This window comes from Chiloscyllium punctatum, chromosome 41, assembly GCF_047496795.1.
Source record: "Chiloscyllium punctatum isolate Juve2018m chromosome 41, sChiPun1.3, whole genome shotgun sequence".
Taxonomy (NCBI): domain Eukaryota; kingdom Metazoa; phylum Chordata; class Chondrichthyes; order Orectolobiformes; family Hemiscylliidae; genus Chiloscyllium; species Chiloscyllium punctatum.
In genome coordinates this window covers 17409054-17435937 of record NC_092779.1, presented here as the reverse complement: position 1 = coordinate 17435937, position 26884 = coordinate 17409054, and the positions used below count along the sequence as shown (strand labels likewise).

Here is a 26884-nt window from a genome sequence, read left to right as displayed (position 1 = left end):
AAGGACTGTCACATCAGGGAAAAGACATTGCTGAAGGCAAACTGGCATAGTGCTCCTTTGTGCAGAGTGATGTTTAGCTACTCAGGACTACAACATACTGTGACCAATAAACCCATCTAGGTTTGGCATTGTCAGTATTTTCTTCTTGATGTTATTTTCCCTTTGGTTTAAGAGGTGACCAGCAGTCACCAATTGCCACAGCCGTAATACTCTGTGCTAGGTTGCCAGGTTTATATGAGTTGATTCAAAACAAACTAAAAAAGGAAGCAGTCTTAAAGAAGAAATTAATGGCAATAAAAACGACAAGAAGTTTCCAGGACTGACCAAACTCTAACCCAGAGCTTTACAGGAAGGGTGTGGGAACATTGCAAATGCCCCAAATGGTAAGAATAAATTGGTCTCAGAGAAAGCAGCTTCGGTTATGCAGAATAATGCTAGATATTAAGGGTTAAATTATAGCAAAAAACTCAACTAGGGTTGTATTCTCTAAAACATATTTGGTCAAGAGGTAATTCCTTCAGTTTACAAGGCTTTGTTTTCAGGCTAGGGTAAATGGAGTGAAACTCTCTGCTGCTTGGGGAAATCTAGGTTTTGAGTTCATAATGGAGGTTTCCCAGAAGTTTCCTCATTTCCCCTCCCCCCACCTTATCCCAGATCCGACCTTCCAATTTGGCACCACCTTCTTGAACTGTCCTACCTGTCCATCTTCCTTCCCACCTATCTGCTCCACCCCCCGACCTATGACCTTCACTTCCAGCTTCATCTCCCTATCATATTTTGAGCTACTTTCCCCCAGCCCCACCCCCTCCTATTTATCACTCAGTGCTCCCAGGGCCACAAGCCTCATTCCTGATGAAGGGCTTATGCCCAAACTGTTGACTCTCCTGCTCCTTGGATGCTGCTTGACCGGCTGTGCTTTTCCAGCACCACACCTTTCAACTAGAGTTCAATTATGCAAATATTAGAGTGAGACCATTCAGGAGTGACATTAGGGGACATCCTCAGAAGCTGGTAAAAGTTTTTGAACACAAGTGACAATTCATGCTAAATTGATGATTTATATTAAATCAGAGAATAACAGTTTTTCATTAACTAGAATCATAGGGATGTACAGCATAGAAGCCGACCCTTCTGTCCAACTCATCCATGCTGACCACATATCCTAAATTAATCTAGTCCCATTTGCCAGCACTTGGCCCTTCTCCCTCTAAACCCTTTCTATTCGTATGACCGTCCAGAGGCCTTTTAAATGTTGTAATTGTACGAGTCTCCACCACTTCCTCTGGCAGCTCATTCCATACATGCACCAGCCTCATCATGAAAAGGTCACCCCTTAGGTCCCTTTCAAATCTTTCCCCTAAACCTATGCCTCTAGCTCTGGACTCTCACCGCAGGGAGCTAAAAGAAGGTGTTAAGAGGTATTTGGCAAGGTCAGGATCATAGCTTTAGACTGACTATCAGTCACGATGACAGCGAGTGATGGAATAGGCTTGCGGGGGCGAAATGACCTCATGTTCCTACGAAGTTAACAGATTTGCCTTATTTAGTATAGGCCTATCCTGGCAGGATATGAAGTCAGCTATTTGGGTGGTACGGTGGCACAGTGGTTAGCACCGCTGCCTCACAGCGCCAGGGACCTGGGTTTGATTCCTGCCACTGGCGACTGTCTGTGTGGAGTTTGCACATTCTCCCATGTTTCCTCCGGGTGCTCCGGTTTCCTCCCACAATCCAAAAGAAGCGCAGGTCAGGTTAACTGGCCATGTTAAATTGCCCATAGTGTTAAGTGCATTAGTCAGAGGGAGATATAGGGTAGGGGAATGGGTCTGGGTGGGTTACTTTTCAAAGGGTTGGTGTGGACTTGTTGGGCTGAAGGGCCTGTTTCCATCCTGTAGGGAATCTAATCTATTTACATGCCTCACCACCACGATCTTTGTGCACTCTATCAGAAAGACAGGACACCAAGGTTGTGAGAGGAGAGGAGGGAAAGGGAAACAGTTTGATCAGGCGCTCAAGTTCACAAATAGGAAACATTCGGACGGACGTGGGCCAAGCAGAGACAGGTGGGACTAGTTTATTTTGGTTGGTTGGACCAAAGGGTATGTTCCCATGCTGTGTGACTGGAAGCATTGGACAGCCCCTACCATATACACTGAAGATAAGATACAGTTCCTGTATAAGATAACTGGTTTGCCTGAAGTGCTACTTTCCAAAAAACTGCACACAATAGCTGCCTTGATTGCGTGTATTTAAACAAAAAACACAGAGAAAGGGGACACTAAAATAAATCTGAAGTGGAGCTGGGATACCACTGGAATTGCTGACTACAGTTTCACGTGAGGAGAGAAATCACAAGACAGTGAGAGCGAATGATTGTAGCATAAACCATCAGCTCAGTTGTCAGGATGTCATAAATGAGTCACAGTGCAAGGGCAGTGAAAAGCAGAGCTGTCTCACTGCCCCTAATGCTGGCAGATTTGTATGGAACAAACCACATTACTACTGAAATAGAACTATATACTGGACCTTTTGATAATATGTCAGGCTCCTTCAAAAAGCATCAACAACAAAATTGGATAAGGCATATCAGTACAGATTAGTCTACTCCAAGTAGCTCACACTACATCAACACACCCTTCATGGGTGTAAGATCAAATACCCGTGGGTAGCTATGGGTTTACTGACTTAATGCTTATTTGGGACTCAGTCAGCTGTCTGGTTTCATCTACACAGGATTATTTACCATTGTACACCACTGAAAACACTGTACACTACATCCTAGAAAATTCAAAATGCTGAAAACAAGCTTTTAAAAAAAAACTGACCACTCAGCAAACAACAATCTGTGATGCAGAGTGACACCAACAGTTTGGGTTCAATTCCCATCACCAGCGGAGATTACTATGAAGGACTCTCCTTCTCAACCTCTCATCTTGCTGGAGGGACAGTGACCCTCTGCTTAAAATTTACCAGTAACCTCGTATGTGTACACGTACACACACACACACACACACACACACACACACACACACCCCAGCCCTAAGGTCCTCTAGGACTGTGGTGATTTTCCTTTTACCAGAAGTGGCCTTAAACTAATCCCTCCTGCCCAGAATTGACTAAAGACAGAAAGGAGCATTTTCCTTTGGTAGGGTGGTTGGCACAGGTTATACTCCTACAGGTCATTCTGCTGTTACAAGTGTTTCATTAATGCAAATTTGCTATAACACGATTGATGAATTGGGGATACCATTTCTAAAGTGTGTACTCGTTATAAGGTGATTCCGGCCCCATTAGTTTAAATGGTACTGCTATTACATGATTTTCTTATAAAATGGAGTTACAAGAGTGAAACTACCATGTTATAGAAGAACTGACTGTACATATTCTAACCAGCCCCAGTTTTTTTTCTGCTGCTTTGAAACTTTAATACATTTCCAGCTGAATAGCACCTCCAATACTGTCAATTCCATCTTCAAGGGAGAAGCTGGAGGGTATGTAGAACACACTGATGAGGTAATCAGCACAGTTACAGAGTGTAATCAACACAGCAAGGAGGAACCCTGTTAATTCAACACAAATACCCAGAACCAACACTCCTCAACATCATCATTCAGTACATTTATGATAGAACTGAACAGACTGATAATAAACCAGTATGTCATTCTCCTCTTCAGAGAAAATTAGGTTCCATGAGCCCAGCACTAAAACCACATTTTGAGCAGGAACCTTGAATACACATCCCAGAGACAATCTGAGATTTGACAGATACTTTCCCTCAGCTTCCAGCCTTTCCTAAAGGCATAAAGCCCAGTGAAACTCAACAATAACAACGATGCAAACAATTTCAATAAAGTCCTAAGATGTTTGAAGCTGCCTTTTCATAGATTCAAACAGTATAGAAGGGGCCTTTGGCCCATCTAGTCTGTACTCCCAAAACTACACTAAATCTGCACACGTCCCACTTTCCTGCACGCGACACATGTTACGGCATTTCAAGTGCTCATCTGAGTACTTTAAGGTTACCCACTGAGGCAGTTCCATTCCAGACCCATCCCCCATCACCCTCCTCAAATCCAGATGGAGAACGGGTAAAATTCCTGGCGCTAACAGGCTGCTCCTTGGAGGCATTTAAATGCTGGAGGTGATTTCCTCACATTCCAGGAGCAGCAATGACTGTTTTAGACGCCATTGCATTTGCTTTTCTCCAAAGTTCCAAAACAAGGTCAAAACAATGGAACTTTCAAAAGGAGAAGGAACAGACAAAGGCAGCACATGGTGAGGTCAGTGCAGGGGGGGGAGAGAGAGAGAGAGAGAGACCCACACTGCTAACTAACATAGCAGTGACTGCCTTTGCTGTTTAATTCATGTATCATTGGACATCGGAGTGCATCTGGGAAAATTAACAAACAGTGAAATGCACAACTGATCTTGGTGGAACCTGTTTGGGAGAGGTCACAGCACAGAAACAGATAAGTGAATGGTTTTAAGTGTGGCCTTACAGTAAGTCTGCAGTAGTAAGTACTTTCTTGATTATATGTTTATTGAGATATGTCTCTTGATTAAACTTAGAAATATAAGCCATAAGTATTAAGTTAGTCTGGAGCAGTATTTTGTAGAGGAGTAAGACAATGCTACTTTCTGGGTCTGTAGATTGGAAGAAGCAAAAATGGCCTTTAGTAGAGTGATTGCTCTTTTTGCCGGATGTGGAAGTTTAGGGAGAGTTTATGGGTTACGGAGGATTACACCTGCAATAAATGCCTTTGGTTGTGAATCCTATCAGATCAAATGGATGGGTTGGAGCGACAGTTAGAGGCAATGAGGAATTTACAAGAGTATGGGGGGGTGATGGATGGCAGTTATACAAAGGGGGAAAAGTCACAGATACAGCCACAGAGATGGGTTCACTCCAGGAAAGATGAGAGTTAGGTAGGTAGTGCAGGAGTCTTCTGTGGCTATCCCCATTTCAAACAAGTATGCAGTTTTGGAAAATGTAGGGGGGGGTGATGGATTCTCAGGAGAATGTAGCATGAATAGCTAAGTTTCTGGTAACGAGACTGACTCTAATGCAATGAGGGGTGCATCGGGTTCAAAAGATCGATTGTGTTTGGGGACTCTAGTCTGCGACACAGTCTGTGGCCAGCAGCGAAAAGTCAGAATGGGGTGTTACCCCCCTAGTGGCAGGATCAAGGATGTTTCTGAGAGGGTGCAGAGTATTCTCAACAGGGAGAGAGAGGCCAGCCAGAGGTCACTGTTCACAGGGGAACCAATGACGTTGGAAGGGAAAAGGATGAGATTCTCAAGGGGGAATATAGAGTGTTAGGCAAACATTTAAAAAGGAGGTCCTCGAGAGTAGTAATATCTGTATTACTCCCCTTGCTGTGAGCTAGTGAGCTTAGGAATAGGGGGATAGAGCAGATGAATGCATGGCTGAGGAGCTGGTGTATGGGAGAAGTATTCACATTTTTGGATCATCGGAATCTCTTCTGGAGTACAAGTACAAGGAGGACAGATTGCACCTGAATTGGAAGGGGACTAACATACTGGCAGGGAGATTTACGAGAGCTGCTTGGGAGGATTTAAACTATTAAAGTAGTGGGATGGGACTCAGGGAGATAGTGAGGAAAGAGATCAATCAGAGACTGAAACAGTTGATAAAAAAGTGAGTCAAACAGTCAGGGCAGGCAGGGACAAAGCAGAGAACAAGGTAGGACTGATAAATTAAACTGCATTTATTTCAATGCGAGAGGCCTAACAGGGAAGGCAGATGAATTCAGGCATGGTTAGGAACAGGAGACTAGGTTATCATGGTAACTACAAAAACATGGCTCAGGGATGGGCAGGACTGGTAGCTTAATGTTCCAGGATACAAATGCTGCAAGGACAGAAAGGGAGGCAAAAGAGGGGGAGTGGTGTTTTTAATAAGGAATAGCATTACATCTGTATTAAGGGAGGATATTCCCAGAAATACATCTAGGGAAGTTATTTGTGATGAACGGAGAAATAAGAAAGGGATGATCACCTTATTGGGATTGTATTATAACCCCCCTAATAGTCAGAGGGAAATTGAGAAATAAATTTGTAAGGAGATCTCAGTTATGCGTAAGAATTATAGGTGTTTATGGTAGGGGATTTTAACTTTCCACATGTAAGCTGGAACTGCCGTAGTGTTAAGGGTTTAGATGGAGAGGAATTTGTTAAGTGTGTACAAGAAAATGTTCTGATTCAGTATGTGGATGTACCTACTAGAGAAGGTGCAAAACTTGATCCACTCTTGGGAAATAAGGCAAGGCAGGTGACTGAGGTGTCAGTGGGGGAGCACTTTGGGGCCAGTGACCATAATTCTCTTAGATTTAAAATAGTGATGGCAAAAGATCTAAAAGTTGAAGTTCTAAATTGGAGGAAGGCTAATTTTGACAGTATTAGGCAAGAACGGTCTTACAAACATGATTGAGATTTTTGTAGTAGTAACAAAGAGGATTGATGAGGGCAGAGCAGTAGATGTGATCTATATGGACTTCAGTAAGGTGTTCACCAAGATTCCCCATGGGACACTGGTTAGCAAGGTTAGATCTCACAGAATACAGGGAGAACTAGCCATTTGGATACTCAAGTGGGTCAAAGATAGAAGACAGAGGGTGGTGGTGGAGGGTTGTTTTTCAGACTGGAGACCTGCAACCAGTGGAGTGCCACAAGGATCGGTGCTGGGTTCACTACTTTTTGTAGATTATGTAAATGATTTGGATGTGAGCATAAGAGATACAGTTAGTAAGTTTGCAGGTGAGGCCAAAATTGGAGGTGTCGTGGACAGTGAAGAAGGTTACCTCAGATTACAACAGGATCTTGACCAGATGGGCCGATGGGCCGATGGGCCAAGAAGTGGCAGATGGAGTTTAATTTAGATAAATGCAAGGTGCTGCATTTTGGGAAAGAAAATCTTAGCAGGACTTATACACTTAATGGTAAGGTCCTAGGGAATGTTGCTGAACAAAGAGACCTTGGAGTGCAGGTTCATAGCTCCTTGAAAGTGGATTCACAGGTAGACATGATAGTGAAGGCGATGTTTGGTATGTTTTCCTTTATTTGTCAGAGTACAGGAGTTGGGAAGTCATGTTGCAGCTGTACAGGACATTAGTTAGGACACTGTTGGAATATTGTGTGCAATTCTGGTCTCCTTCCTATCAGAAGGATGTTGTGAAACTTGAAAGGGTTCAGAAAAGATTTACAAGGATGTTGCGAGGGTTGAAGGATTTGAGCCACAGGGAGACGCTGAACAGGCTGGGGCTGTTTTCCCTGGAGCATCGGAGGCTGAGGGGTGACCTTCTAGAGGTTTATAAAATCATGAGGAGCATGGATAGGGTAAATAGACAAAGTCTTTTCCCTGGGTTCGGGGAGTCCAGAACTAGAGGGTATAGGTTTAGGGTGTGAGGGGAGATATACAAAAGGGAGCTAAGGGGCAACATTTTCACACAGGCGGTGGTACGTGTATGGGATGAGCTGCCAGAAGTAGTGGTGGAGGCTGGTACAATTGCAACATTTAAGAGGCATTTGGATGGGTATATGAATAGGAAGGATTTGGAGGGATATGGGCCGGGGGCTGGCAGGTGGGACTAGATTGGGTTGGGATATCTGGTCGGCATGGACGGGTTGGACCGAAGAGTCTGTTTCCGTGCTGCACATCTCTAGGATTCGAAATCCCCTCCAAACAGCCTGCGTTAGACTTTACAAAACACCGCCTTGTTATTGGCCCTTTGACAAAGGGGAACAACTGCTTTCTACCCATCCTGCCCATGCCCCTCAATCTTAAACACCTGTCAGGTTCCCCCTCAGCCTTCTCTGCTCCAAAGACAATAACCCGAGCCTATCCAGCCTCTATTCAGAGCTGACCCACTCCATTCCAGGCAACACCCTGGTTAATCTTCTCCACACCCCCTTCCAGTGCAATCACATCCTCCCTATAGTGTAGTGGGCAGAACCACACATAGTACTCCAGCTATTAGGCAAAAACGTTCTGTACAGCTCCAACAAGGCCTCCCTGCTATTATGCAGAAAGATCTTACCAGATGGAAGGGCAGCTTGCTCAATTTAGAGACAGAAGTAGAAACGTGGTGACTTGTGGTGGTTTAACCTCACTCACATAAGGCGAGAGGTTAAGAAGAGTCTTTCACGGTAACCTCAGCTGGTGTGGGAATTGAACCCATACTGTTGGCACACAGGATTGTGACCCAGCTGTCCAGCCAACTGCAAAAACCAAACTGACTGAATGCATTAGATTTGGTTATTATTATCTGTACAAACAGTAGCCCACAGTGGTCTCGATTTTAACCGTAAATCTCTATGCAGTCTACCACATGTCACTGTATTTGATGGACAACAGTAACTGTTAGACTGGCGCACACACTGTCAACTGCAATAAAACAAAAGGAATGCACAAGGAATTTAAAGTTTCCATCTTTGATCTGAGTATGAACACGTGATGCAAAAATGTTTTAAAGGAAAGGCACTTTGAACTTCGACTTTTCAGCTGTCTCACTAAGTCTGGCATTAATGTCTGCCTGAGCTCCTGCCTTCTCCAGGGCTGCGGTGCTGTATATCTGTGGGCGTTTTGGGGCAGCTGTATAAACAAAGGCTGGTTTGCTCTTGCAGTAGAAACAGTGTCAGGAAATGGTTCTGTTGAGTTGGTCTGCACCCATGCTGTCTTTCTCATCTTTGAGACGCTTGTGCCAGATGACCTAATACCTATTCCAATTCCCAAATCTACAAACCATTCGGCTGTTCACCTGCTTTAAACTTTTCCTTCTCCCACTTGAGTATTTTTAGTAGTTTCTTCACGTACATATATGCATCTGTGAGCACATATGTGTAGTGTGTCTAGAGCTGAGAGCATGTTGTGTGCATTTTCCTCCTTTCCCCACCTTCTGTTCTATTTCTTTTCAAGGACTGTATATTTATAACTTTCCCAGTTCTGATCACATCAATACATCCGTCCTCTTGGCTGGGCTGCTGAACGTTGCTGGCTAGGGTATTCGCACCCTGAAAAAGAGATCCATTTATTCATCTGGCTACTAAAAGATTTGCCCCTGACTCAAAACAAAACGCCAGCTGAACATGTTGTGCCCCATGCAGCACAGAGTCAAATCCAAACACTGCCAACTAACCACTATTGAACCCACAGTGAACAAGGAACGACACAAAGCATTTCAGCGCAGGCTCCAAGTTTGATGGAATCAGTCAGGCTGCATTCTGCATGAATTCTCCACTTTAAGGATTAAAATCTCAGCTGTTTCCCTCCAACTTGCAGTGTGAATTCCAGCAGTCACTGGATAGGGGCCCAACTCTTAGCGATGAAGTAAAGGCAACCACCCAAAGTCACTGCCTTCACAGTAAACAACCACACACAAAAAAACTAAAAACTGTTGGGAAAAATGGCCATAAAATCTAAAATCAATGAAAACAAAGAGACTGCTAGATGGCAAAAAAAATTGGGAAAAGTAACTCAGGTGTAGGAAAGCGAGATATGTTTGGATCTGATAAAGATAAATGAGAATATTTAGTAAATGTTGAAAATCAGTACTGTGGAGGAGCAGACATTTATAGGCACAACACAGAAACTAAGAGGTTAGTGGACAGGTACAAAAAATAGTTTAAATTAACCGTGTACATGTATATAGCACCTTCAACACAAACAGCCCAATACATACTAGCAATATCAATCCAAAGAAATGACATGAACAATATAAAAAGGAAGAATTAGGACAACTTAAGTAGGTCTTAAAGGAATATCTTTTTTAAAAAAGGAGCAGGAACCAGAGGGACGGAGAAATTTAGGCTAGTCATTCCAGAGCTAAGCCCCAGTTGATTGAAGGTATGGGCACCAACGATGCAGTAATTACAGATTAGCAATGCACAAAATGTCAGATTTGGAAAATAACAGATCTTCGAGGATCAGAGAGCTGTAGGAAGTGAGCAAGTAAAGGGGGAAGGCTGCAAAGAGATGATAAAATCTCTAGCAATGAAGGGACAAGAATTTTAAAAATTCAGGCATTGCCAGGCCAGTGAGCCATGTAGGTCAGTGAGTACAGATTTGCGAATGGAATTTTAAATGCTGTAATTTTACCAGCCTTCAGTTTCTCTGGCAGCTCATTCCATACACGCACCATCCTCTGTGAAACCATTGCCCCTTAGGTCCCTTTTAAATATTTCCCTTCTCACCTGAAGCCTATGCCATCTAGTTTTGGACTTCCTCACCCTGGGGAATGACCTTGTTTATCTACCCTATCCAAGGTAGGGTAGATAAGATCTCTATAAGGTCACCCCTCAGTCTCCAACTCTCCAGGGAAAATAGACCCAGCCTATTCAACCTCTCCCTAGAGCTCAAACCCTCCAACCTTTTAAATCTTCTCTGAACCCTTTCAAAGTTCACAACAGCCTTCCTATAGCAGGGAGACCAGAAGTGCACACAGTATTCCAAAAGTGGCCTAACCAATGACCTGTACAGCTGTGACATAACCTCCCAACTCCTATAAACCATTCCTGAAGAAGGGCTCATGCCCGAAACGTCGATTCTCCTGCTCCTTGGATGCTGCCTGACCTGCTGCGCTTTTCCAGCAACACATTTTCATCTCCCAACTCCTATAATCAACATAGAGGAGAAGTGGTGACTAACTAAAGCACTGCTTGGTTGACAGGATCAAAGAAAACAAATATTGTATTTTTTTAATCATCCAGAGGAAAACTGCCCTTGTAGATTGATACTTTATACTTTAAGCATAAAATGTGCTTTCTATGTATGGTGCAGTGCAAGTTCAGTTTGTAATGCTTCCTTGATTCTATCTCAGAAGATTCTAGAGTTCTATTTCCAGGTTTGAGGAAGTGCCACACCACAGGCTAATCACCACTATGAACTGGTTTAATAGGCACAAACTTATTTCATGTGGGGCCCACCAGTCTGCACTGGGTTCAATCAAAGGTCCTTGGAAGCGAAAAGCAGAGTGACGAACCTCAATAGAAGTTTTCTCAAGTCTGTTTGGAGGATCATGGACAGAATATCGGAAGGAGTGAAATAATAAATCTGACGATTATCTTAAAAATAAAACTGAAAGAATCACTGCTGTTTCATTAAACATCCAGCAGCCTGTCACATTTGAAGCATAGAATTTTTGACAAATGCTTCAGAATACTGTGAATACACATTTTGAACAGAGTTTGATATTTGTCATGAAGATCGATTGACTGCTGTCCTTGAAATAACATGCATAATTTTATCCATAAATAATACATTTATAGATTGGACTCATTATTTGGTAGGTGGGACCTAGCTAAACTGGAATAAACAGGTTATTTTAATGTGAGGGCAGCTTGGTGATCTTAGCAAAAGGTTATAGAAGATCATAGAACCCCCTACAGTGTGGAAACAGGCCCTTTAGCCCAACACGTTCACGCCAACCCTCCCAACAGTAACCCACCCAGACCCATTCCCCAAACCTATTACTCCACATTTACCCATAACTAATGCACCTAACCTACACATCCTGAACTCTATAGGCAATTTAGCATGGCCAATTCACCTAACCTGCACATCTTTGAATTGTGGGAGGAAACCGGAGCACCCGGAGGAAGCCCTTGCAGACATAGGGAGAGCCACACAGAGTTGCCAGTGGCTGGGACCAAACCCAGGTCCCTGGCATTGAGAGACAGCAGTGCTAACCACTGAGCCACCATACCACCCAATGTAGTAGTGGGGGTGGGGGGGGGGGGGGGGGGGGAGCTTGATAATTGGCTGCTGAGTTGCACTGACTGTTTCAGCTTTGCCAGTAAAATCAAATTCACGATTATTGGAGAAAATAAAAATCTATGGAAGGCAGAGAATGACAGAAACGGGACAGAATTTTATGTGGGGGGGGGGGGGGGGGGGGGAACGTCTCTCCGATAGGCCAAAGACCAATAGGAAGCCTACCCCACACCCATAAGCACCTTGTGCAGTCCAGCTGGGTGCAAAGTGGGACCAACATCCCCTCAAGAGGGAGGTGGTCCTACCATCTACAGCTGCTAAGGCAGCACCAAATGTTCTGGCATCAGACAAGAGCTGGGTGCTGGACCTCCAACTAGTGCCAAGGTGGACCATTAGATCCCTAGACCCAGATCAGCGAGGGGAACTAGGCAGGGAGAGCTTGATGACAGACCCCAAGCCCTCCCTCCCTCCTGTTTGCACTTTAACAAGTTTTGCAAAACAAAACAGGCTGCCTGCTCCAGACCACCTTCCCGTACCAACCATATTGTAGCATGGGAACCAAAGCAGGTCATTAAAGATTCATTATTGGTCGAAATATGGCAGACAGGCTGCCGATTCTAGCACCCTCAACCACTCTGTCTCATTAGCAGCAGCTTGGGAATGGGTGGGTAAAAGAACAGACCGGGTGTCCAAAGTGTTCCCCCATCCCACTTAAAACATACAGGGTGAAGACAGGTCAAATACAGCCCAGAAATAATTCTTCTGTGGGAACTTGTTTATTTTGTTGCTTCTTTGGATCAGTAAATCGTGTTCCCTCATGACAAAGAACAAAGAAAATTTACAGCCCAGGAACAGGCCCTTCGGCCCTCCAAGCCTGAGCCGATCCAAATGTACTCTCCAAACCAGTCGGTCAATTCCTGAGCATCTGTATCCCCACCTACTCATGCATTTATCCAGACACATCTTAAATGAATCTACCGTGCCTGCCTCTACCACCTCTGCTGGCAAAACATTCCAGATGCCCACCACTCTGTGTGAAGTACTTGCCGCATGTATCCCCCTTAAACTTTCCACCTCTCACCTTGAAAGCATGTCCTCTCGTTATTGAATCCTTCACCCTGGGAAAAAGCTGGTCTTTATCCACCCTGTCTATACCGTTCATGATTGTACAAACCTCAATCAGGTCTCCCTTCAACCTCCTTTTTTGTAATGAAAATAAACCTAACCTACTCAACCTCTCTTCGTAGCTAGCACCTTCCATACCAGGCAACATCCTCGTAAACCTTCTCTGCACCCTCTCCAAAGTCCACATCCTTTTGGTAATGTGACGACCAGAACTGTTCACAGTATTCTAAATGCAGCCATTTAGACCAGGATATTTCTCCCTGCACCTATCATTGTTTACAACACATTGGATTGGGCCAACAAGACCTTCTCTGCACTGCATGAATCTATGAAATGGATTTTGAAGATCAGACTCCTATGACAGCACTGCTGATTGAACACTAAATTGCGCACAAAATAATGATAGTTTCAAGTGAGGTTTACCTTAGAGATTTAAATTTTTGCAATTTCATGCAATCATTATGCTTTTCTTCAAAAGTTAAGAAATTGCAAGTACAAACTCAACATTAACAGACTCAATAATCCAAATGCATTCTGCTATTTCAGGTTTATACTGACTTATCATCCAAAGCTCTGCTTACAAACAAAAAGGCGACTTTTTGCTCCTCTAAACTGCGGATATCCACCATTCTCAAGTGAACACAATAGGTTTCCTCTCCTCACACACCCCAGTCTGTCAGCTTGACTCAAATGCTAATCACCCTGGCCAAGTGCTTCACTTGTGTCTCCATTGTCTGTAGATCTGTCAGTCATCCTCTGTCTTCCTTTCTCTGTGTACATTTGTCATAATCAGGGAGTCATGCTTGCATGGCTTTCTGTCTGTCCTTTTGCCTTCATCTCCTGCAATAATTAATTATTTGTATAAATATGACAGACAGTCTGCCAATTCTAGTACCCGCAACCCCTCCATATTATTTAGGAATAGCTCGAGAATGAGTGGGAAAGAAAACGAACAGATTGGGCACCCGATCCAAAGTGTTTCCCTATCCCACCTAGAATATACAGGGTGAAGGCAGATCAAATATAGTCCAGGGTATGAGAAATAATTCATCTCTGGGCGCGTGTTCATTTCGTTGCTTCTTTGGATCAGCAGACGGTGTTCCCCTCATACTACTATTTCTCTGGGGTTTGTCTACATCTGTCAACCTCACAGTCTGTCACACACTTTCTTTATTCTTCCTTCATTTTGTGCCAATTTGTAAAAAATATTTTCAGATTTTACTTGTTGATCATTTCCTGCCACGTCTCTTAATCCAGATCGTGTTACAAATCTATATAAATCTACTATAAATCTTGCTCTGCTTTAAAGTCCAACCTTATTATGCAGCATCTCTGAAATGTTTAAATTTAATATTGATCTCATTCGTTGCACTCCTTCTGTGCAGCTGTAACATCATATTCCTTGTTCAGTTCTATTACCCTAATGCGCTTTGTATGGTATAATCTGTCTGCATTGCGCACACAAAAGAAACTTGTCACTGTACCTAGGTACATGTAACAATAATAAATCAAATCAGTTTTGTTGGGAGCAGCAGCTCAGAAGAACACAGACAACATGGGTTGAGGCACAAATGTGATAACAAGACATTAAAACTTAAGAACACCACAAATACTTTCATTGAAGCCAACAATAAAAACCAAAGAATTGAAAAGAGAATCAAAAAGAACTCACATTCATTTTCTCTGAAAGTCACTTTTGGAAATGCAAAATTCACTTTGTCAAAAACATCTCAGAAACAGCAAGAGTCAAACATGCTATAGAGTTTTTTTTCCATGTCCACTTGAAGTAGACTCCATGTGGATTTAACTCCTGGAACAGGGCTTCATCCCAAAACTTTCAGGCTCCAAGACTAATGGGTCAGGCAGATTTTGTTTTCTGCCCCAGTTACTCAGCCATGGAACGTGACACTCCATTTATTGCCCATCCTTAATTACCCAGGAGGACAGTTAAGTATCACCAAATGGCTGCAGGTCTGGAGCCACATACAGACCAGACCTGGTAAGGATGGCAGATTTCCTTCCCTAATTGATATTAATGAACCAGATGGATTTTTATTGTTCCATGGTCACCACTATTCCAGATTTTTGAACCACCACCTCTCCACCAATGAGTCCCCCTGCAGAGTTGTACACTACCACAGCATTGTATTCAGAGAGGCACACTCAACAGGACAGTGCAAACAATCCAATATCTCACCCAACATGTTTAGTTTTCGAGCCGAGAGATGAAAGATTGCAGAGATAAAGGATCTTTGCTGCTTTTCACAATATCCAGTTAGACAATAGGGTGATGCATGTGTGGAATGAGCTGCCAGAGGAAGTGATGAAGGCTGGTACAACTGCAATGTTTAAAAGGCATCTGGATGGGTATATGAATAGGAAGGGTTGAGGGATTTGGGCCAAATGCTGGCAAATGGGACTAGCTCAGTTCGGGATACCTGATTGACGTGGATGAGTTGAAACAAAAGGGTCTACTTCTGTGCTGTATAACTCTATGACTGAGCAAAGCTGAGTAACAAAGCCAGCAATCTACAGCCAGTCCTACATTAGTCTGATATGGGCTTGGACCCTAATGTTACAAGAGGTCACAGAGTGTACCAATCTGTCTTCTTCACACTCCCACAATAATTATTTCATGAAATAAAACTTTTAATGCAAAACTGGGACAATTCTGGACTGTAGATTTCTGTCTATGAGCAACTACAATGTGACTAGTACAATTTTATTTTTATACAACTGGCTAGGATTGGAAACTACTTCTTCAAATTTGGGCAGGATTTCAAATTGGATCTGCAGCAAGTTAACAAAAAGAGGAGCATAATGAAATTAAAGAATTTTCATCCAGAATTTTTTAAAAAAGTCTTGCCCCTTTTATTCTCAATCCAAAAACCGTCCCCACACATTCTAACACAATGGAGTGAGCTGTGTGTATATTCCATTCACAATCAGAATACTCATACTTCAAATAAAATATTAAATTGCAATGTTTGTTCTACCACAGCCTTACCTGATCACAGTGGGTGTGAGTTCAGCACAGAAAAAGATGCTTAGATTTCCTACTGAATGGGATGCGAACATGCCGACAATGGAGAACACTATAGACAATGGATTGCTCAAGTACGTGGCCAGATCTACAAGAGAGAGAAGAAATTATAGGTTTTATTAAGCAAAAGCCACTTGGAAGTGAAAACACATTTCACATTATCCACTTGGATTAGAAGAGACTTCTGTACATAGGGCAATGTTCAAGATACACGTACAAAGCAACGATAAAGTCAACAGAAGAAAAATGAGGTGGCACGGTGGCACAGTGGTTAGCACTGCGGCCTCATAGCACCAGAGACCAGAGTTCAATTCCTGCCTCGGGCAACTGACTGTGTGGAGTTTGCACATTCTCCCAGTGTCTGCGTGGGTTTCCTCGGGTGCTCCTCTTTACTCCCACAATCCAAAAATGTGCAGGTTAGGTGAATTGGCCATGCTAAATTCCCCGTAGTGTTAGGTGCATTAGTCAGGGGTGAATGTAGGGGAATGGGTCTGGGTGGGTTACTCTTGGCAGGGTCGGTGTGGACTCGTTGGACCTGTTTCCATACTGTAGGGAATCGAATCAAAATCAGACTCCAAATCCATGGGAAATATGAAAATGCAATCATGTCAACAAAATTAAATCGAAGCTAATTAGCTGTAAGTGACCGGAAGCTGATTGATGCTGAGTTATAGAGCATTGAAGTCAAGGACAATGCAGCCCAAACCTAAACAACGTTGCACATTTGGCACTATTACGGGAGCTCTGATCATGATAAAACTCAGGAAAAACTAGTCTGGCACTACATCCTGTGTAGGACCTGCTCCTGAAGTCAAAACTCCCAACCACAGCATTCAGGTATTCAGAATCTCTTCGAAACAGCAACAGGTCTCACTGGGGGAATGGAGGAGAAAACTGAAGCTGTGAATGGAGTTGATGGAAAGTGCGTTAAAGTAATTTCTCTTTAAGTAATCCATTGCCACAGGCTCCAGGGTCAAAGCTTCAAATCACCACCACTCGCAGCTGGTGGAATTTAAATTCAATTGTATTCATTAGAAACAGAAATCTGGAATTGAAAGACTCAGTAATGATAACAAAGAACAGGAACAGGCCCTTCAGCCCAATGAGTCTGTGCTGACACATGATGCCTTTCTGAAGTATAAACCTTTTCCCTCTACATGGTCCATTTGCCCTTATTTCCTGCCTATTCACATTTCGGTCAAGATGTCTCTTAAATGTTGCTACTGTATCCAATTCCCTCTTCTCTGACAGCACATTCAAGGCACTTACCACCCTCTGGGTAAAAAACCTGCCTCTCACATCTCCTTTAAATTTACCTTTTTTAACTTTAACCCACTAGTAAATGACATCGCTATCCTGTGGCGAAAAAAAAGACTCCAACTATTTATGCCTCTCAATTTTGAGAACCCTTATCAGGCTGCCCCACATCCTTCGACATTCAAGTAAAAACCAACCAAGTTTGTCCAATCTCTCCTCATAGTTAATACCCTTCTAACCAATAACATCGTGGTAACTCGTATATGTACCCTCCCCAAACCCTCCCCACCCTCTGGTAGCGTGGCACCCAGAAACATATAGATGATCAACTACTGATTGTTGCAAAATCATCATCTGGATCACTAATATCCCTTAAGGAAGGAGTCCATACCTGTTCAGATCCACAATGTGGTTTACTCTCGACTGTTCTCTGAAATGGCTGAACAAGGCACTCAATGAAAGGGGATGGACAGATGGACAACAAGTACTAGCCTTGCCAGCACATCCCATGAAAATATAAAAGAAAATGGGGGGGGGGGTGTGGCAGAACGGGGTCTGGTTGCAAGAAAGTGATGGCAGAGATCAAGTTGTGGGCACTTAAATGGCACTTTTATCTTCCCTGACCTCAAGGCACTCCAAAACACTTCCAAAGTTCAAATACTTTTGAAACAAATTTGCTGTTTAATTGGCAGCAGCCAGTTTTGATCATGGAGTAGGAGGGGGAAACCAGCAGCAAAATGGATGGCTCAATAATACATTTCAGTAATTTAAGGATAGAAGTGGAGGGGGGCAGGACATCTGCAGGATTTGCTGCCCTTTTAGTGATAATTACCATGGATCTTTAATATACATTTGACAGATGGGACTTTTGGCTTCACGCCTCATGTGAAAGTTGGCTTCTCTCACTCCCTTAATCATGCATTGAAAGGATCAGCCTAGTTTGGGTGCTCTAATTGCTGGCATTAAACCCAAGATATTCTGACAGAGTGAGAGGGCTATTGTTGAGTCAAGTTGAAAAAAAGTTTGTGAAAATAACTGACTGCTCTGTTGAAAACGAAAACATTACGAATCCAATTTTTGGAGAATATAATTCCATTTGAACAACTTAAAATGGAGCAAAGACATTGCTTCGAGGAAGCTACAGAATTAGCATTAGGTGCGGTGCCCAATTTTACATTCATTCACCACAGCCCGAATTTGAATCTCTCAATGAAACAGAGTTCAAACTCCCTTTTTTGCTTCAATAGCCAATTAAATAATTTTCTCCCAGTGACAGATCTATTGCTGAGGGATACAAAAAGAGAAAATTATTAGTTTGCAAATGCTAAACAAAACTTGGAGAAGACTGAACAAACGCCCTTTCCTGTTTAGATGAAAAACCAAACCGAGAAAATTAAAATTGTGGAAGTACAACAAAAAAAAATTCAAAATATTCCAGGAAGTTGGAACGGTTTCCAGGGCAACAGAAATTATGTTTACCGCCTTCAACGTTTTCATGTACGTGATAAGGTGTTTCCACCATCTTATTAAACCAAGTGAAGCCACAAGAGGCCCTTTAACTGGATGTGGTTAACTCTGGTTTCCCGGGTCCTTTGAGAGCCTGTGTTAATGTACCAAGTGAATGCATCAAACTAGAGACCAGTCACCCCCACTGGTAATCAGGACAGACCAGGAATCAAAGCTAGAATCTGCCCAGCATTTATGGTTCTGTATAATGTTGAGTAACAGATTTCCTCTTCAATGGAAGTCACGGAAGAGAGCAGACGTAATTTTTACGACTTATTCACAGCCAGCGCCCCCACACACTCCCAGTCTAATCTAACCACTTATTCCTGAATGCTTTTAGTGACCTGAAGTTGCACTGATGGTGGTAGCTCCTTGGTTGAGGTTGAAGTGGTTTCTCTTCATACTGGATTAGGTTTTTTTGGGTCAGTCCATTAGATGTTTGCATCAAGCCCCGTTCTGACCAATCATCCAGAATCGAACATTTTTAAGCAAGGTTCAATTGAGAGCAGTATGATGCAATTGTTGCCTCCAGTAGGGTAATTTACCTAAAGTGTGCACTTCTAGTGCTTATATTATCTAAAACAATGTAAGGGACAGGGTGTGGATCATGCAATATTGAAGATTCCAACAGGTGTTTATTACTGCTCACTGTTATACACAAAAAGTACATTCCATAGGCCCCTGAGTGGTTGGGCTAGCATTAAGCTGATGATCCACACAGTGCAGCATACTGCCAGTAGTGCGTCATGCTTCAAGTGACCAGGGGTAAGATAGAGATTGAGATCGTTATACATCTGGTGGTGCCATGATAGTGATGTTATCATAAGCACATCTCTTAAAAGGAGTTTTGACTGAGAGACATCATAATGGAGCATCTACATGCAGCTCTCTGCTACACTTGTTACCTGTCGATATTGGGAGACCTCTCTAGAATTTCACGACATGCTCATTTATCCTCCACCGTGAACTAGGAAGGGCCTCCCAAGTAAGGTTTCATCTTAAGTCAGTAGTTTTGCCATTGCAGTCACAAAAATATCTCACAAAAGCTGTTCAACAACCATTTGACAGAGCTCCTGGAAGTCATAATAATTTAAACTGGATTCTGAATGCAAACTTAACATGAAAACAAGTAATTGTAATAAAGTTTTAGTGGGACAGGACATTTTGAATATAGTCATCACTCCTTCATCTTCATTAGAAAATTAAACCACAGCTCCATGAATGCATGGAGGGTCCAACTGACTCTCTGTGGAGTTGATGGGGGGGGTCACTCACATCTATTAGAAAATCATGCATTATAATGCTTTGTCACATCTTTTAACACCTTGGGAGTCTGAAGTGTTTGGGGTCAACATCAGCAATGAACGGTTCTCAAATCTAAAAATAAACAGATAAGTGCTCAATTCCATTGGCAATTTAATAATTAATTACTTCTATTTACGTTTCAAAACTGTAGCATTACATCACCAATTTATGACAGAAAAAACAAAGTTTGACTTCATTCCCACCTTTCCAAAACTAAAATGAGGAAGAATAAAGAAAAGATTCAAATCCAGGCTTATCGAAGGTTCATTCTGATCACAAATGAAGAGCAGTGATTTATTATTATTAAAATAAGGAAGCATTTCAAAACAGTACAGGACCAAAAATAAATCCCAATGTTAGCTGATCTCCTACTTCCTTTCTGAATTGACGGTTAATACAATAGCTCATCTTAATTAGGGCTTCTCTCCATGTTCCTCCAGCTCTCTTGATTTTCCTTATTCTGGGTTTGTCTATGATCCACTCACTGCTATCCTGCTTGGGTTCCACTGTCGGCCTTCAATCATTCCCAGAGGTATAACTCAACTAGCTCCTCCCTATAGGACTCCTCTCTCTGCTATTTTCCGTTTCACATTGATTGATTTTAGTATCGGTTTCCTCAGTGGGATTTCTCTTCAGGAATACATCGCCCACTCAATGCACATTCAAACGCATGTGCATGAGTCACTTGCAGGTGCTATTGCAAAACCACAAATGCTCAGGAAATGATATCTTCATGCAGCTCATTACCTTTGAAGATCAGGAAACTGGAGGCACTAAATATCTGTCTTTTGCTGGGGTTGCGAGCAATAAAAATCAAAAGGAACTTGCTACAAATTTACATCCAAACAAACACGCCAAACAGACGAACTTTAGATCATAGAAACATGGAAAATAAGAAAAACAGGCCATTCAGCCCTTCAGGTCTGCTGTGTCATTCAATAGTAACATAGCTAATGACCCAACTTAGTCCCCTGTTCCCACTTTTTCTCATTGATCTCTTTAGCCCCAGGAACTTTATCAAGTATGTCCTCCATTCCCACCACAAACTGGAGGAAGGAGAAAAGTACATGCCCAGACAATAGGAAATTCCATGTATTTGGTTTGCTGAGACAGTACATTCTTGACCCAGGAGCATAGGTCATATTAGAGTTAGGGATGAGTAAACAGGCAGAATTAGTCAGCTACCATAAAAGACCAGTGGGAGTGGGGAATAAGTCATGAATTTTAAATTTAACTTAGGACTGTTTTGGACAGGATGAATCAGCTATTAAGCGCAGCTGAATGGATAGAAGTATTAATAGACAGAACTAACAATGTGCAGGGGCCAGTGTTGAACAGAACATTGTAAACAATACATCAAGTGGGAAGAACTGCAGTAGACCAAATCCAACACAAGATCATCCAGTTTGAATCCAACAGGGGAGGCGATTGCCTCGTGGTATTATTGCTGGACTATTAATCCAGAGACCCATGTAATGTTCCAGGGACCTGGTTTCGAATCCAGTCATGGCAGGTGGTGGAAATTGAATTCAATAAAAATCTGGAATTAAGAGGTTAATGATGACACTGACTCCATTGCCGATCGTCAGACAAACCCATCTGGTTCATTAATGTCCTTAAGGGCAGGAAACTGCCATCCTCACCTGGTCTGGGCCTCCATGACTCCAGACCAACTAAAGTTGGGTGACCCCTAACTGCCCAGATGGATGATGGACAATAAATGCTGGCCTAGCCAGTGAGGCCATCAACCCATGAAGGAATTAAAAAAGGTTTAGAAGTATTTTATGAATAGCAAATGAGAAAGTGACGAGATCTGTAGACTCCTTTTACTTCCAAATGGAATACAAAGAGTCAGTGGATATAATGTAGCTGTATAAAGCTCTAGTTAGATCCCATCTGGAGTACTGCATTCAGCTTTGGGTGCTGGACATTAAACATTTGGGTTTTGAAGGGGTGCAGAGTAGATTCTCCAGATCTATATTGCAGCTAAAAGGGCTAGACAAGGAGGACAGTTTACATAGACATGGGCTTCTACTTCCTGTAGGAGAGGAAGTGGAGTGATATAATTGAGGCGTGTAAGATAATTAATGGAATTTATTTTGATAGAGAAACATTCCCCTTCGGAGTCCAGAAGAAAAGGGGCATGATCTTAAAATTACCTCAGGTCACGGTCTCTGGTACATCAATGAGACTAAACGTGGACTGGGTGACCTTTGCTGTGTCCATAGGAATGTTCCTGACCTCCTAATTGTTGCCATTTCAATAAGCCCCCCTTTGCTCTCATACTAAAATATCTCAACCCTTTCCAATCTTTCAAAGTACATTGGAAACTCAAAAAAAAGACCTCTTTCTGTCGAGAAACTTTACGTAACTTAATCAATCGGAAAACACGGGCAGGTTATGAACAGTACTTAAAAGGTGAAAACATGTCATCAGTGATTTGGCAATGGCAATAAAAGCCATCCAGTGGTGTTTAAGAGCACTTCTGGATATAGAGAAGAAAAAGATAAAGCTTCTTGCAGTCATGCTCAACACCTGCTGACTAGCGAGAACTGGAACGTTGCAGCAGCCTGAGGCAATGGGTACAGAGCCCAGTGCTGAGGAGGGGCAGCCTTTCAGAGCAATTATGAATAGGCACTCAGTCCTGGCTGGGTGTGGGGTAAAGGCATTTCACTAAAACCGATTATAGGGGCAGGGGCATTGGAGGGGAGAGGCCAGGGGAAAGCTCTTCCACACTCCTGGTCCACAATGATCTTCTATAGGATTTGTCATGGGTCCCAATGGGGTAAAGGGGATGGGGGGAGATATTGGTGGGGAGGTGAGTGGTTTGTTGGTGTGGGAAGTTATCAGGTCAGTTTAGTAGTTACCCTGTCTGTGGGGATTTGGCACATTCTCCCCATGTATGTGTGGCTTTCCTCTAGGTGCGAGAGAGAGAGAGAGAGAGAGAGAGAGACACACACACACACACACAGACGCTCAGAATGGGTTGGATGCTCTTTGGAGCATTGGTGCATACTCAATGGGTCGAAAGCCCCTTTCCGCACCATAGGGATTCTATAATTCAGGAGTTAGACTCTGTCTATAATCGTGTAGCTTTTCCCTGGGTACTTATTATCTGAATTGAAGTTGAACCCTTTGAGTTGTCCAATATTTAGGAGGGATTGCCGATACTGGGGAATTGCCCATCAGAATCTTCAACTTCCCCAGTGATTCCCAGAGTGTGCTGTGGCTGGGACTCTGCTGGGTCCTGATGCCGTAGAAATAACATCTTGGCCTGCAGAATACATGGGCCTTTATTATGTGGTATATGTTATACAGACTCTTGACAGCTAGCGTTAACATTTCTGCAACTATCGATAAAATGGCATTGCGATGTTCAAACTCAAACCTTAGAATCGATTAATTCCTGGGGTCAAGGGATGGGGCAGGGGTAAGAGGAGAGGTGGTGTCATCTTCCGAGGAAGAGGATAGGCAGGTATCCGCTGGAATTTCGAGGTTGGAAAGAAGTGATCTTTCTGAAACATAAGATTGCGATCAAACTCAAGACAGGCGTTGAAAGACACATGTAAGACAGACTAGAATAATGCAGCCAGTTTAAAAACAAAGAATGCCTCATTTCTGATGGAGATAAGAGAAATATTTCTCAAGAATGTGATTCTTATCTACTCTGACTCCCTTAGCAGATATTTTCAAATCAACCTGTTCAGAAATATTATTGCGCACCTCTGGAGCAGATGGGATTTGAACCCAAACCTCCTGGCTCAGAGGTGGGGACACTACCACTACACCACAAGGGCCACTCGAATATAAGAGGTAGCCAGGAAAGGTTTGGCCAGAACCAGTTCTGCCAAGACCTTATCGATAGGTGGAGGGCTTATGTTTCTCTACATACCTGAAGGTGAGAGAGTACGATTGTTAAAAACAAGGTCCTTATCTTTGCATGAGGAAAGGAAAGGGTCACACATCGGTCTCGTTGCATGATGCTGAATGACTTTCTGCATGGAAAGCAAACACCTGTTTCTCCATGGACCTGGCCGTATGTTTGCACAGTATCATGTGCTTCAGCAAAGGGACAAACAAAAACTTGAAGCTCTTCCAACTGACTGGCTATTAAAGCTTTAAGAATGTTCCAGATTATTCCAAATGCTTCACATTTCACTGCTGCTCTCATTGAAATAAGATTCCAGATATCCCCATTAGCCACACCAGGGAATGAGTGGGGTGTGTTGAGTGATCTTTGTACTCTCCAGTTCAGGAGTGAAGGAACATGCCCGGACAGCGAGCTGAATCAGTGGTTGTAATGCTGAAAGTCTGAACCAAGAACCAAAAAGGAATAAAAGAATCGATAGAAGGCCAGTTCATCTCTGTACACAGTTTGTTAGTTAAGCAAACTTGTCTGTTGTCTTCAAAACATTTAAATCCACTTGATGAAATTGATAAGATTTTAAAAGTATTTCACATAACTGGGAAGCTGCCAGCTTCATCTGGCTCTGGTCCTCACTGCTGCCAATGCCAACCTCCCTGGTGAGTAAAGCCCACAATGACAACATACACAAGCAGTGTGTCAGTAAGACCAGGCCCAAGGTCTAAGCAAATTAATCACCAGCAATGTCCCCTCCTGCAAATACAATCACAGCTGCCTCAAAGTTTTAGGGCAAAGCTCACAAAATACAACATTAACATCAGTTATTGCAAAACGCCTTTTGATTATTGATGAGATGCAGTGGAGTGATTTTTCTGTATTTCATACACAATTTTTGTACCTCACGTAAACTTGTATGGCCCATACAATAATTATTTTTCTCAGTTCCTGAATATGGGAAACACCCCGAGTCACCAAATATTCTTTAAGACCACAACTAAATAAAAATCAAATAATCACAGATGCTGGAAATCTGAGTATTTACCTCTTCCAGCACAAACACAGTGACAGCAGTGTGAGCCATCTACAAGATGCCCCACAACTCGCCAGAGATCCTTTGACCCCTTTCCTTTGTTTTGGTGCAGGGTCAGATTTCCATGAGCAATGACCCCTGACCTGAATTTGATGACAATGGTGTACGTAGAACCCGTGGAGGAACCTCCGAGCGAGGGAGCACAGCCTTCGAAAGCACTTTTCAAACCTACAAGTTCCCCACCCACCAGTACACCAGCCTAATTGGAATTATAATCCTTTGCTGTCACAGTGTCAGAATCCTACAGCTCCCTCCCTCCCTCACAGCACCGTTGGTGTACATATATCAGGTGAACTCTGGGGGGGTTCGCACAGATGGTCCGCCCTCACCTTCTCCTTACCAATGAGAACGGAGGAGAAAATACAAATGCTGGCTTGACTGTGGCAGCCTGCTATCTGGTCAGCGCCCTGACGGTACAGCGTGGTGTAGCTCAGGAGCCTGGCTTTAGCATTCCCACCTGCTGCGGTGGTGAGCAATTCGCCAGTTTGATTTCTCTGGTCAGCTGAACTTTGCACTTTTGCACGCCCATTTCAAAGTCTTCCCACAAAGGCAAACTCCCGAGGTCAACAACTGTCTCCCAGTTGTCAGTGTCAACACGGGCTTCCCCCGCTTTACGAAAGACTTGCATTAATACCTATTTTCACTAACCAAAAGAAATCCAAAGAGGATTTTCGCTTATACAAAAACACCGAAATTTTTCCCATTTAAATGAATGCTTCTTCACATTACGCCATTTTGCCTTACAAAAGGTTTCATATGAACTCTCTACTTTAAGATAGTGGGGGGTACTTGGACCTATTATCCATATATCTTGCTGGTGTCCTTGTAGAAGGTATTTAGACTCAAACTGGTCAAGAGATCCTGGCTGTCCACATGCCTTCTACAAGGACACTAGCAAGATACAGGGATGTTGACACTGACAACTGGGAGACAGTTGCCTAATTCTCTGCATGCAGCGTCTTTGGGTACATAGGCCATCATTCATCCAATGAAAATGGCTAAGCTAGCAGAGACATCTGTTGGCTTAGCAATGGGTGCATGCTGATGGGATGAGCTTGATGCATGACCTCAGAGTTGGTGAACTTGTGCTGCCAAAAGATGCCAGAATTGGTTTGACCATTAGCATCATGGTCCAGGATGGTGACATCTTACCATCAGTCAGCTCTGATCACGTGGCACTGGAGGCTGTTGGTAGCTTCACAGATCTGCAACCTGTGATCGCCAGCAACTTGTTACTCGGCGATGAAACCAAGCCAGACAAGGCATCATCTGGAATGAAGTCAAGCAAGACAGAGTGGAACACCAACAACTGGAGACCGGCCAACAACAAATCTATCGAGCTGGTGTCCTCAATGCACTGCTGAAATAGTGAGGCCTGATGAATATATAGTTGGGGTATAGAGTGAACAGTTTCCCCCTTCACTGTCCGACTTAAGAGTCATACAGATGTACAGCTCATTGCTCCACATTGTAGTTGGTCCTGGTGATCTTCTGCCACATGCCATACCAGGGTTGGGCTAGCAAAAGCCCTTGTGCCCACAGTGCTGCATATCTTTAGACACCAGAGAAACTTTAGAACATTACAGTGCTGTACAGGCCTTTTGGCCCTCTATGTTGTACAGACCTGGGAGACCAATGTGAAACCCATCTAACCCACTCTATTCAATATGTCTATCCAATGACCATTTAAAATGCCCTTAAAGTTGGTGAGTTTGCTACTGTTGCAGGCAGTGCATTCCACACCCCTACGACCCTGAGTAAAGAAACTACCTCCGACATCTGTCCTATATCGATCACCCCTCAATTTAAAACCATGTCCCCTCATGCTAACCATCACCATCTATGGAAAAAGGCTCTCACCATCAACCCTATCTAACCCTCTGATTATCTTGTACGTCTCAATTAAGTCACCTCTCAACCTTCTTCTCTCTAACTCCTTTCACAACCATACGGTATCCTAAAGTGCAC

At 43.1% G+C, this 26884-nt stretch overlaps 1 protein-coding gene across 1 annotated transcript in view; it reads right to left on the bottom strand.

Annotated features, from left to right (window-relative positions):
- Nucleotides 1-26884, bottom strand: part of LOC140464883 (solute carrier family 22 member 23-like) — a 109139-nt gene that overhangs the window by 2916 nt on the left and 79339 nt on the right. Inside the window, exon 8 of the mRNA XM_072560454.1 lies at nt 15858-15981. Within this exon, the coding sequence (XP_072416555.1) occupies nt 15858-15981 (124 nt within the window). The remainder of the gene's footprint in view (nt 1-15857; nt 15982-26884) is intronic.